Raw genomic sequence first — 14,651 nt, 5'->3', positions numbered from 1 at the left:
GTCCAAGCTCATGTCGAGCCGAGGGGGCCAGGGTCGATATCTAGTCATTCGAGCTTAGGCCAATGTTGAGTCGTGCGGGCTGAGGCCGATGTCGAGTCGTGTGGGCCCGAGCCGATGTCTAGTCGTGTAGGCTCGGGCCGATTTTGAATCGTTCAGGCTCGGGCTGGTGTTGAGCCGAGCGAATCCAAATCGATGTCAAAGCGGCGGGTCTGGTCGATGTCGAGACGGTTGGGCCCGGACATATGTCGAGGCAAGCGGGCCCGATCCGATTTCGAGGCGAGCGGGCCCGGTCCGATTTCGAGGCGAGAGGGACCGGACCGATTTTGAGGTGAGCGGGCCCGGGCAGATGTCGAGCCAACCGGGCCCGGGCCGATGTCGAGCAAACTAGGCTCAGGTAGATGTCGAGTCGAGCGGGCCCGTGCAGATGTCAATGCGACTGGGCCTGGGTCATTGTCGAGTCGAGCGGGCCTGGGCCGATTTCGAGCCGAGCGGGCTCAGGCCGATGTCGAGCCGAGCGGGCTCAAGCTGATGTAGAGTCGAACGGGCCCGATCCGATGTCGAGCCGAACGGGCACGGGCCGATGTCGAGCTGAGCGGGCCCAGGCGGATGTCGAGTTGAGCGGGCCCGGGCGGATGTCGAGCCGAGCGGGCCCGAGCCGATGTCGAGCCCAGCGGGCCCGACCGATATCGAGCCGAGCGTGCCCGGGCCAATGACGAGCCGAGCGGGCCCGAGCCGATGTCGAAGCGAGTGGACCCAGGCCGATGTCGAGTTTGGCGGGCCCGGGTCGATGTCGAAGCGAGCGGGCCCGGTCGATGTCGAGACGATCGGGCCCCAACCTGATGTCGAGGCGAGCGGGCTCAAGCTGATGTCGAGCCGATGTCGAGTCGAACAGGACCAAGCCGATGTCAAGCCGAACGGGCCCGGGCAGATGTCGATGCGACCGGGCTCGAGCCGTTTTCGAGTCGAGCGGGCCCGGGCCGATTTCGAGGCGAGCGGGCCCGGGCCGATGTCGAGCCGAGCGGGCTCCAACTGATGTCGAGTCGAACAAGCCCGATTCGATGTTGAGCTGAGCGGGCCCGGGCCGATGTCGAGCCGAGCGGGCTCAAGCTGTTGTCGAGTCGAACGGGCCCGAGCCAATGTCGAGTCGAGCGGGCCCGGGCCAATGTCGAGCTGAGCGGGCCGATGTCGAGTCGAGCGGGCCCAACTGATATCGAGTCTAGCGCGCCCAGGCCGATGTCGAGCCGAGCGAGCCTGGGCCGATGTCTAGTCTGGCGGGCCCGGGACGATGTCGAATCGTTCGGCCCAGGCTGATGTCCAGTCGTTTTGGCCCAGGCCGATCTCGAGCCGATCGAACCCAAATCGATGTCGAAGCGAGCGGGCCCGGTCGATGTTGAGACGATCGGGCCCCAACCGATGTCGAGGCGAGCGAGCCCGGGACGATGTCGACGGGCCCGAGCCAATGTCGAGTCGTTCAGGCCAAGACCGATGTCGAGTCGTTCGGACCCGAGCCGATGTATAGTCGTTTGGGCCGAGGCCGATGTCGAATCGTTTGGGTTGGGGCCGATGTAGAACCGAGTTGTTCTGCGTCCAGATTGAGTCGGCTTAGGCCTAGTTCGAGCTAAGTTAGTCTCTGTGGATTTTAAATCCAACCCACTTATTTGGATTTGGATTTAGATTGGATTTTGGAAAATCCAATCCATGTCCACCCTACAATCCCCTATCAACCACTTCATAATTGTTATTGTGCGTGACAATAATCCCGAAATAAACACAAGTGTGTTGATTTGAGGATGAGATACCCCGAATTTGCTTAATTTCCGACCACCATGAGAGACCAACTTTTTTATTATCTATCATCTTAACAAATACATTTATGTTATTGAATATACACCAACGCTATGATTAATAAAAAAACTTTAACTAATCAATTGGCATATAAATGAATGAGTTTTTTTGGGTTGGTGGATAAAAATGAAAAGAATTTTTCATTCTTACCTTCTTACCTCACCCTGAAAGTAAAGTGATGTGATCTGCTAAATTTATTGGCATAGAAATATGAGTTTTTTTGGGTTGGATAAAAATGAATTTGGGCTCAAGTGATGTAGTCTGTAGTTGACCCAAACAAAGTTGTAGAACCACACAGAAAACAACGTGTAGTGTTCATGCGGATTTTTTTTTTTTTTAAAACAATAAATATTAATAATTGAACTTTTACAACTAGGTTAATTCAAGTGTTGAAGAAGAACTAAATTAATTCTCACCCATGTACTAATTGCGTTAGACTTATATAATGGAAGGTTTTAAAACCTACCCAGATTTTTGCTTAAAAAAACCCTACCCAGAAGTTAACATGTTTAAGGTTAAAAAAGGAAAATTTCTTTTGGGGGGTGGGGCATTAAAAAACTTCTAACGTGAGTTTTTCTTCTAAACACATATAATTCAAATGATAATTTTGGAGGGCAATTTTTTGTGTGTGTGGAAGGGGGCTATAATATCGAAATTTATTTTTTGACATGCAAAACATTATCCAGTGAAAGATATATAAAAGAGAGAAAAATATAAAGATGATAAAAAAAAAGAGATAAAATAATAATATACGTTAATTTATTTTGGAAAAACAAGATGTAAAAAATTATTTTTCTTTCCATATAATAATAATGATAATATTGTTTTCAGAATAAAAGAATGCATTTTTTATAATATTGTTTTCAAACAACAATCATTTTAATTTCTCTTAATTATATTTCATTGCTTGTTTTTTCTTATTTGAAATCCCTTCTTTTTTACTTACAAATAATTTTTAACGAATACATTTTCAGTTTTTTTCTTCAAAGATGAAAAAAATTGATTGAATATTTTAATGAATGAAAAGTAATATGGTATCATAGAAAGATGTAAAATATACAATATAGCCCAAGTCAAGCACCAAAGCATGGAAGTTTTGGGTGAAAGATGTTAGAATTTTCGATAAAGAATTTTTAGTAAAATGGGTTTAGAATATGTTTCGAATGAGAGAATTAATGTGGTGTTAATAGGAGATTTTTATCAGCACACAAAAATAATATTTCAGGAATACCTTAACCTTCATATAAAAACTATTGTATAAAGTCTCACAACAAAATCAGAGAATCATAATACTAAAAAGAAAAACGGCAGGAGTAAAAACAGTAAGACCTTCCATCATTAATACCAAACACATCAGCAAAATACTTAGTTTTAAACCAATATTCTTATCCAACCTTGTACACTATAAACAACACTTGAGTTGATCCATTAGAAAAAAATTACAAACAAAAACATCTACAAGACATGATTTATCTGAACTAATCCTAATATTTTACTTCTTCTCTATCAGTATCCAACATTGCTATTTCTACCACTCTGTTGTATGAAAATGTAAAGATCTTCTAAAGGAGTTTGAATAAAAAAAAAAAATTATGTTCGAAATATATGAGAACATGGAACTAAAACAAATGGGAATGAAATTTAGAGGAGATGGTTCTTTTAGTAATCTCAAGACTATTTCAGAAATGCTAAGTAGATATAGGCTTAAAGATCTTACTGACTGTTTGCATAGGAAGTTTTCGTATTAATTCGGTGACTAAATTTTTTTCTAACTTTGTAGTTGTTGTTAGTGCTGATTTTTTTTTTTTTTTCTGATTGGTAATGTCCCTATTTGAAGAAGGTTGGTTGTGTATTGGCAGGTTTTAATGTTTTTTTGGGTGCTTAAAGAATTTTCTGATTAAAAAGAAGGAAGCAAATGAAAAAAAAAAAATTAGAAATGAATTGATACACCACATTACTTACATGACTTGGCCCAGAAGAGAATGAAGATTAAAAACAAAACTATTCGACCTACACACTACTTACATGACTAGGTCCCAAAGAGAATGAAGATTAAAAAAAAACTATTGGACCTACACATTACTTACATGACTTGGTCCCAAAGAACATGTTAGTTTTAACTACATGCTTCACTTTTATTTATTCACTACAAATTGTATAATGTTGTTTCCGCATTTATCGACACATTTAACTACATTTTGTTACCTTGCATACTTCTAAAGAAAAGTATAAAATTATATAGAGAGAGAGGACCAAAGGAATAAATAAAATAATAACTTCTTTTCTTTTTTAAATTTAATGTTCTGTATAAAAAATTGATACAACAGTTACTCTCTGCACAACAAAAGTGTGACCATGTCCTTATTTTATGTAAATAATTCATTACATAGCATATATATTCGGAAAAAACGAGAGGAAAAGGTGGATTTATAACTAGAGAATCTTATTGTTACAGAATTATGGTTATGGTTCGAAAAAATCGATGAACCAGTTCTCTAAGAATTACTATTACTATTAGTATCATCACACTTCACGTACAATTTCCTGAACTCATTCTTCTTCTCTTGATTTCAGAGTGGTTCTGAGTCTTTTGACCATGCTCTCGGGAACTTCTTCATTCGTCCGTGTCTCGCTCTCTGAAAGAGTGAAGCTTGTCCCTTCTCTGTCTTCCTCTGGACCCTTTTTCAACCCTGTGAATGGTGTGAGATTCTGCAAGAGAAATGGGGGTTGTGGGGTTGTGGCTAAGGCCTCCAAGGACACTATGAACCAACCCATTTCGAATATAGCGTTTGAACCTTTTGAGGAAGTGAAAAAAGAGCTTCTTGTCATCCCCACAGAGCTCCATGCATCACTGGCTCGCCAGAAGTACACTCATCAGTCTGAGGCTGCACTCAATACACAGATCAAGTGAGCTTATTTTTGTTTTGTTTTATGTGAAAATCTCAGATTAATTAAAGATTAGAGCATTTCATAGTAGAGGCAAATCTTATCTAAACTGGTTTATAATTTATCACAGTTTTTAGGGTCAAAACTCGAATATAGCTAACTGGTTTTTTAATTGGAATTGGAGCTTATCTGTGTATCTAATATACTAACAGTATGTATCTAAGTTTTTTCCATAAATTTAAAGGGGTGCTTGAGAAATTACGAAGTTTAATTTTTTTTTAAGAATTGTTTTGCTCTCGTTGGCACATTCATGCAAATATCTTATGCTAATTTTGATTTTGTTTTGATTCAGCGTGGAATACAATGTCTCCTACGTGTATCATGCCATGTACGCCTATTTCGACAGAGATAATGTTGCTCTGAAAGGATTAGCCAAGTATTACCCTTGAAAATATCAAGTTCTTTTGTAATTTGAATTTTATTATGACATAATTGTTGGTAATTATTACACAAAATTTTCCAGATTTTTCAAGGACGCAAGTATGGAGGAAAGACATCATGCTGAGATGATGATGGAATATCAGGCATTTTTCTATATCAGTGATTCATACACTTCATGACAGTAGTTTTTCTGGCATTCCTTTTTGTAAATTATTTTTATTCCTGACGATATTAATTACCAGAATAAAAGAGGAGGCAAGGTTCAGCTGCAGTCAATGCTGATGCCATTTTCAGAGTTTGATCATGCAGAAAAGGGTGATGCATTATATGGTAACTTTTTCTCTCTCACACACCCACACCCACACATATATATGTGTAATTAATATTTCACTCAAAACTGTTTTCTTGAATGCTTTCTCAGTTTCTTCAATTATACTTACGATTCCTGTTTCCTCCCATTTTGCAGCAATGGAACTTGCATTGTCTTTGGAAAGGCTGAACAATGAGAAGCTTCTAAATTTACACAGCGTACAACTTATAGCTATATTTTCTTATTTTTTTCTGTCAATTCAACTCAAACACTTTTTAGTCTCGCTATCTTCCAGTGGAATTTTCCATATGTTTTTTCCTTTTGCTATAGTTATTCTGCATGACAATGTTTTTATGCCAATAACTAGTTTTTATTACTATTATGCAGTTAGCAAATGAAAACAACGATGCTCAATTTGTTGACTTTCTGGAAAGCCAGTTTTTATTCGATCAGGTAAAGAATCTCTTGGCCTAAATGCAGTCAAATGTTACTCCATTTGTATACTGTTTGAACCTGAGTATAAAATTATTTATTGCATACATTAGCTAGCTGAAATTCCAATTCTAGTTTACAAAATTTTGCATCTGTTTTGAGTAGCATGAAAAGAAATGTTCTCATTAGTTTATTCTTTTGCTTAAAGGTGGAAGATATTAAGAAGATCTCAGAATATGTGGCTCAGTTAAGAAGGGTGGGCAAAGGACATGGTTTGTTGCTTGTACCTAATAAATCAAATTGGTTGATTCACTATTCACATATATTTGGTGAAATTGAAGTAATGTTGTTGGACTTGTAGGTGTGTGGCACTTTGATCAGATGCTTCTAAATGGAGGTGTAGCTGCATGATAGTTCTAACTATCATCTAAGCAAAAAACATTATATCCATAAACTTAGATACATATTTTCATTAATCCAGTTTCAATCTCTTTTCCCATGCTTCTTTCTAGTTTGTCTTGTTTCTTTTTTATGTTTTTATTGGATATGTTAGTCTAGTCAAAGCAGTTAGGTTGGGGTTAGTTTCAAACTTGAGTGAAGCTTGAATGAATCTTGGTGTAAATGTGTTTGATTATTTGAATAAAGATGCTATGACAGAAGAAAAGATGTTGTATATTAATCCAATCATAGATGATTAAGTGTATTTTCTTTTATCAGGAAGAAAAAAAAATAGATATATAAAGTTTCACAAATCAACGGACGATTGAAAAAGATAAATTTTAATAGACACCATGATATTTTACGTATTATATATTATTAATGATATATTAATTTTAACATTGCTATAAAATACTTACTAATATAAACACATCAACACGTTTTATAACATAGGTAATGCTTTGAGGAAATAAAATTGAAGAATGAATGTAGCTGTGAAAGATGTGTAACTTATATATGTAAGATTAAACATGAATAAATGTAAATTGAACACATACAATAATGTTATCAGATCTTATCATATTATGATTCTCACACAATCATACAATCAATAAGGAATAGACACTTTCCTTGATCCATGAGTGATCCTAATTGAGCAATTACTTTATCTCCTTCTTCCCAATCTATCTCTTAGCAATTCCGTATTGTCACACACTTTCGTGATGGTTAACAGTGAGACAACTATTATTTGCAGAGACAGAACCCTATAGCCTTTAGTTCCCAATCTCCATCAGATGTGGGTTTTCCATTAGGTATATCATCATATATATATTTCTCACATTAACCAATGGGCCTTTAATTCTATTATTATTATTAAATCATATTCGGGCCCAAAGCCCAAACTCTAAGTGATGTGAGTCACTTTATAGAAATTAATTTACATAATTTCTTACATTCTCCCACTTCATATGAGTTATAATACTTTCATGATTTAATAATGACATAAATGCGCATTTAAAAGGCCTTACATAAATTGGTTCTAACATTAATCAAGATCAAGGATACAAAAATAATAAGAGTCATGCGGTTACATGTCATTTCAATCAACACATCTCCTTCCATGTACTTTATAGTGAGAAATTCATAATAGGTTCAAACATAATGTCATTGTCATCAATAACAACATAATTTGTTTTCCACACCATCATAACATAATTTGCATGCATATACATAAAGTAGAAAACAACATAAATTTCAGAAACTTTATTTATCAATGAGCTCAAAGTGTCAAATAAGCATTAATAACAACATTCATAATTCACTAGTAACATAATGCTCATATTTACAACATGACCAGTGGGCGGTAACCCTTTTGTTAAAGGGTCAGCAATCATAAGATCAGTGCTAATATGTTCTATTGACATTTTATGTTTCTGAACTTCTTCTTTAACGGAAAAGTATTTCAATTCCATATGTTTAGCACCTTTAGAATACTTGTCGTTTTTAGAAAAGAAGACTGCTGCGGAATTATCACAATAAATTTTCAGCGGCTTGACAATACTGTCAACAATTCCAAGTCCTGAACGCAACAAAGTATGCCACAAATTCAGCTTCCATAGTGGACGCAACAATGACTGACTGCTTCGCACTTTTCCATGAAATCGCTCCTCTGGTTAAAAGATACACATAACCAAATGTAAACTTTCGTGTATCCACACAGCCAGCAAAATCTGAATCTGTATATCCAATCACGTCAAGATAATTTGATCTTTTATAAGTAAGCATGTGATTCTTTGTTCCTTGCAAGTATCTTAAAACTTTCTTTGCAGCTTTCCAATGATCCAATCCTGGATTACTCTGGTATCTACCAAGCATACCAGCTGCAAAACTAATATCTGGTCGTGTACAAGTTTGAGCATACATTAAACTCCCAACAATAGATGCATAAGGTATTTTCTCCATTTGTTTCCGTTCCAAATCATTCTTTGGACATTGCATGAGACTAAATTTGTCTCCTTTCTGTATTGGAACAGGAGATTTTGAATATCCATTCTGAATCTCTCTAAAACTTTATTAATATATGCTTTCTGAGACAAACCTAACAGTCCTTGTGATCTATCACAAAATATTTCTATTCCTATCACATATTATGCCTCACCCATAATCTCAAAGTTATTAGAGAGAAACTTCTTAGTCTCACTTAATAGACCAAGATCATTAGTTTCCATGAGAGTCACATTTAGTCTTAAAGACCCATTTACACCCGACTCTCTTGCATCCTTCTGGCAATTCTATAAGGCCCCATACATCATTCTATGCCATTGATTTAAGCTCATCTTTCATAGCATCTAACCAGTTATCAGAATTATCATCATTGATGGCGTCTGAAAATGAAATTGGATCATTATCAATACTTAAGTCATTTTCTGACTCTTGTAGATAAACCACATAATCATTCGAAATAGTAGATCTTCTTTATACTATTTCTTGTGGTTGTTCTACTACAGGTTCATTGTTAACTTCATGATTATTAATTTGTTGTTCTTCTTCATTGTTGAGTGGTTCAACTACATTAGGAACAACAATACTTGGAGTAGAGGTACTAGTTAAAGGAACATGTACTCTAACTTTCTTAATCTCCACATTTTGTGAAGTATCACTCCCACTGGTTTCACCATTTTCAATGAACCATGCATTTCCAGATTCAATAATTCTTGTGCTATGGGTAGGACAATAAAACATATACCCTTTTGACTTTGCTGGATAACCAATGAAATATTCACTGATTGTTCTTGCATCCAATTTCTTTTCTTGCGGATTGTATATTCTAACTTCTGCCTGGCATCCTCAAACATGCAGATGTCTCAAATTGGGTTTCCTTCCTGTCCACAATTCAAAAGGTGTCTTTTGAACTGCTTTACTAGGAAACCTGTTCAACAGATGCATGACAGTTTTTAAAGCATACATCCACAATGAAACAGGTACAGTTGACTTACTTAACATGCTCCTAACCATATCCATTAAGGTTCGATTACGCCTTTCTGAAACACCATTTTGTTGTGGTGTACCTGACATTGTGTATTGAGCACAAATACCACGTCTCTCAAGGAACTTAGCAAACGGACCAGGGTGTTGTCCACTTTCATCATACTTTCCATAATATTCACCACCTCTATCTGACCTGACAATTTTCACCTTTTTGTCTAATTGCCTTTTCACCTCATTTATATAAACTTCCAAGGCATTCATCGCTTGCGATTTTTCATGCAGTAAATAGACATAACCATAATGTAAAAAATCATCAATAAAGGTGATAAAATACCTTTCTTTATTTAAAGAACTTGCATCAAAAGGTCCACATATATCAGTGTGTATAATTTCAAGAAGCTGAGTACTTCTTGTGGCTCCCTTCTTTGTGTGTTTTGTTTGTTTTCCTTTAATACAATCCACACATACATTCAAATCAGTAAAATCAAAACTTGGAAGTATTTCATTCTTTACCAATCTCTCCATCCTTTCTTTGGAAATATGTCCCAAACGTTTGTGCCATAAGAAAGCAGAACATTCATTCACTAAACTACGTTTAGTGCCAACATTATGATGCGAGGTCATAAGAGTTTCAGCATATAGATTATCAAGGTTCAATCTATATAATCCATCATAAAGAGTACCAAATCCAATCAAATAGGTACGCTAATATAAACTGAAACATCCATTCCCAAATTTAAAAGAGTATCCGGCAACATCAAGTTTAGACAATGAAACTAAATTCCTAGATATACTAGGTACATAAAAAGCATCCATCAAGTCTAAATAAAATCCAATGTCGAGGATTAAACGATAAGTCCCAACTGCTTTCATTGGAACCTTTTCTCTATTCCCTATGAAGACAAACTTTTCATTTGGCTTTATGGTTCGGGTTAAAAGGAATCCTTGCATCATGTTAGAAACATGAGTTGTGCATCCAGAATCAATCCACCAAGAATTATGTCAAACTTCAGTTAAGTTTGATTCAAAACATACATAATAAGCATTATGCTTACCCTTCTTTTCGAACCAAGCCTTAATTTTCAGACAATCCTTTTGGAAATGTCTAGATTTCTTGCATAAATGACATTTGCCATTCTTCTTCTGGAGCTTAGTAGAGGACTCATTTATCTTCAGTGGTCCTTTACCCTTTCCTTGTTTCTTGAAGCCTTTCTTTCTAGCTCCCTGATTGTTCACATAATGTATGGAGTGGTTTCCTCGATTATTCAATCTAGTCTCTTCCTGAACTAACATGCTATGCAATTCATGCATATTCCACTTATCTTTCATAGTGTTATAGTTCATCTGGAAAAGATCATACTCAGACGGTAAATAGTTCAAAATGAACTGTACGAGAAAATTATCATCCACTGCCATTCCCAGAGACTTAAGTCTTGTCGCAATATTAGTCATTTCAATGACATGTTCGTGCATAGTACGAGAACCATCAAATTCCATGGTGGTTAATGTACTCATTAATGTCCCAACAAGAGACTTATCAGTAGTTTGGGAGCGCTCTTCCACAAATTTCATAAATTCTTTTGCACTATCAGTTTTGGGAAGAGCCGACTTAATATTACTTGTTATGCTCATTCGCATAAAGATACAGGAACAGATACTTGATCACACATGCTTAACATTAATACTTTGAGTCATAAACTAAACATACAATACAGATTCAGAAAACATTCTATATATACTAATGTTCTCCTTTGGGAGATTCATTAATACACAAAACATAATGATGCTAATAGTATTAACTTTATTTGGTAAGATATATGCATTAACTAGAAACACTTGTTATCTTTGGATATACAAGCAAAACTAATAACACATACTCACTACCAACAATCATATCTATTAATTATAAGGACAACTAATCAACCTTTGGGTGATCCAAAATGCCCTATAATAATGAATTTCCATTTACCCATATATATAAATAATTTAGCATCCATTCTATAGGTAATTGGAATAAAATTTATCAGTAATCTGGAATTAAATAAAACTTAAAGATTTGATCACTTTGGTGATTAACAAATCTATCATACAAATAATTCCAGAAATTATATCATTAATTGAAATAAAATTCATCCATAATTTGGAATTAAATAAAACTTAAAGATTTTATGACTTTGGTGATTACAAATCTATCATACAAATAATTCCATAAATAATATCATTATATGAAATAAAATTTCATCCTTAATTTGGAATTAAATAAAACTTAAAGATTTGATCACTTTGGTGATTACAAATCCATCATACAAGTAATTCCAAAATTTCAATTTAAAATTAAATACATAAAGCGGAAATATAATTTTCCATTCCTCACTTTCAATCAATTAATTAAACTTTAATTTAATACAAATTAAATTACATTATGACATAATAAAATTTCATTAAAACTTTAATTTAATGCAAATAAAATTACACATAATAAAATTTCATTAAAACTTTAATTAAGCATTAATTTAATTCAAATAAAATTACATTATAACATAACAAAATTTCTTAAAAATTACATTACAAATATAATAAAATAAAATAAATAAAATAAAAAAATCATACATGATACTATTTTATTTTCCCGTAACACAAATGCAACCAAATTAGTTGATACTATTCACAATAATAGGTGCATCCAAAAGGGACGTAAGGTGCAGGGAAGAATAATGGGCCATTCCATACGAGTCAACTATTATTGTGAATTCAATAGGTGCAGGAACGAATTCACACGTGTAGTTTCATCCCTTATCCAGACACCAAACGGTAGTTGATGTAAACCTTAATACATAAACTCTAATTTTAAAATTAGGGTTTTTCAATTGGGATTATTTTAAAATTATGTTTCTTTGATTTTGATGGTTTAGGACAATTAGGGATCTATTATAGAGGAATGAAAATCTTAATCTATAAATCTTATTTTTTTTTTAAATTAGGGTTCTTGAAATTGGGAATATTTTAAAATTAGGGTTCTTCAATATTTTGAAAAAACATTAATGGAGAATTACAAAAAATGAGCAACGTAAGAAGAAATAGGCACTTACCTTGATCCATGAGTAATCCTAATTGAGCAATTACTTTATCTCCTTCTTCAACCCTATAGCCTTTAGTTCCCAATCTCCATCAGATGTGGGTTTTCCATTAGGTATATCATCATCATCATATATATATATTTCTCACATTAACCAATGAGCCTTTAATTCTATTATTATTATTAAATCATATTCGGATCCAAAGCCCAAACTCTAAGTCATGTGAGTCACTTTATAGAAATTAATTTACATCATTTCTTACAAGTATTCCACTAACCAATATAATCCCACATGGTTTCAGAATCGAATAACAGTTTATATATTATCTTCTCCTCCAATCCAGATGTTTTTTAAGGATAAAACTAATAATATTTTAGATGCGGTGATTAACTTACATCCTTATTTTCTTAGTAAAATTTAATAATATTTCTTATTGATCATTTACATCCTTGTTTCTTTTCTTGTTAAAATGTTTATAAGCATTCTTTAGAATTTTTTTTAAGAAATCCACAAAGTTTGACCTCGTAACCTAACTAATAGAGTACATACACGTAATAATATACAATCATCAAAAGAATCATATAATTTACAAAAATAAAAGAAGTATTAAAAAGAACAAAATGATGATATGGATTATGAATTTCACAAATTTCTAACATTTTGAGTTTACTTTGGTTGTTCGCTAGGATGGTGCATGAGGTATGTGTGAAGTGACCCCCGTTAGGGGTGGCAATGCAGGTTGGCTCGTCCCAAGTTTGGTCCATAAAATGTGGGTCAAGTTGGCCCACCCCACAAAAGGAGTGCAAACTCATTCCGTTGACCCGCCCCGCATCAGATGTAACCCGCGAGCGTGTGGGCCAACTTGTATAAGAAAAATATTTTTTTCTCAAAAATTAAAATTTCATTAATTTTTAAAAAAATTATTCCTACTACTAAAAAATTAAAATTTTATCCTTGTTTCAAATCATTCAATTAAGGTAAAAATATAAATTAAAGTATGAGGATTGTTAGAAGGCTTGATTAAAAATAATTAAAGTTTTGCTTTGCATCTATTTTTCCTATATACGTGTGTAAATGTATAAGAATATTTTATCAAAGTTTTGCTACAAAATATTTTAATGAAGATGACTAATATTTTAACCATCCTATTGAAATCTCTTATTTATATTATTTTTTTATTAACAAATTTTAAATATAAGACTTTACTTAAAACTAAATTCAGTGTCACTCTTCATATTAACTCTATCACTCAACTAAAGGCCTGGTCGTGTGGGCAACCTCAAGTCCCTTATGCTTGTTTCTTGTTTTTCTAATTAGTGTTTGGATCTCCTAGTTTGTATGTCTTCGATAAAACATGTGATTTATTTATGTTGGTCAGATTGTATTTGTTATAGTAGGAAGTTAGTGACAAACTTATGGGAGGATGACTTGTTCGTTTATGTGCGATTTTGTACATGAGTTGGATCACCCCTAAATTGGTTCTTATTTATTTACTTTTAATTGCTAATAAAAAAACTAACTCATTTAAATGATTAAAATAAAACATTCTTTTTTTTAGTACATTATATTCAAAAAAATTAATAAAATAAAATAAATGTCACACTGCAATAATGGATGAATGAAGTATGATTTTTTTTACAAAAAAATAAAATAATTACTTTTGTATTTATACGGGTTAGCGGGCCAACTCGTCCCGCTATGCTGTTGGCCCGCGCGTGCTGCGGGTTATGTCGGACGAGCCTAAACGGGTCCGCGGGCTAGATTAGTGAGCCCATCCTGTGCCTTTTGGTAGCAGGTTGCAGCTTGACCCGCTTCGCATTATCATCCCTAACCCCAGTGGAGGGCACCAAGCGGAATTTCTCTAATGTGACTGTTATCCGTATACAATTATCATAGTGGACCAGTCGAACTTGAAGTTGTGTAGAATATTTATAATTTATAATTCAAGTTGGACAATTCTATTAGTTAGTAGGTTCCTGTTACCAATGTTACATTGTTCAAAATGTTTAAAGTAATAGATTTTATTTTTGATGTCAGTTCACCTTATTCATCATATCCCTAACCACTCTGCAAAAACTTAGACTATGTCTTCACTTCCTAAACTATTTTTCTGGATGACCAACAAATTAACCTCAACCATACTTAAGTCAAATTGTTCAGTACTTTAGTAAATAAAATCTTTCATACTAGACTTAATCACACTATACATTGAAGCATAAAATAATCAGTTTGAA

General features: G+C 34.9%; 1 protein-coding gene across 1 annotated transcript; it reads left to right on the top strand.

Moving 5' to 3' along the window:
* Positions 1-4,184: 4,184 nt before the first annotated feature.
* LOC137824315 (ferritin-3, chloroplastic-like) lies at positions 4,185-6,578 on the top strand. Its single transcript, XM_068629896.1, has 8 exons — positions 4,185-4,752; positions 5,084-5,167; positions 5,255-5,315; positions 5,415-5,502; positions 5,639-5,700; positions 5,870-5,935; positions 6,123-6,186; positions 6,276-6,578. The coding sequence occupies exons 1-8, from the start codon at positions 4,442-4,444 to the stop codon at positions 6,323-6,325; spliced, it is 786 nt and encodes a 261-aa protein (XP_068485997.1). The 5' UTR covers positions 4,185-4,441; the 3' UTR covers positions 6,326-6,578.
* The last annotated feature ends 8,073 nt before the right edge of the window (positions 6,579-14,651 follow it).

The sequence above is a fragment of the Phaseolus vulgaris genome, chromosome 8 (genome assembly GCF_000499845.2).
Source record: "Phaseolus vulgaris cultivar G19833 chromosome 8, P. vulgaris v2.0, whole genome shotgun sequence".
Taxonomy (NCBI): Eukaryota; Viridiplantae; Streptophyta; class Magnoliopsida; order Fabales; family Fabaceae; genus Phaseolus; species Phaseolus vulgaris.
The sequence above is the reverse complement of the archived record's forward strand: the minus strand, read 5'-3'. Positions and strand labels throughout refer to the sequence as shown.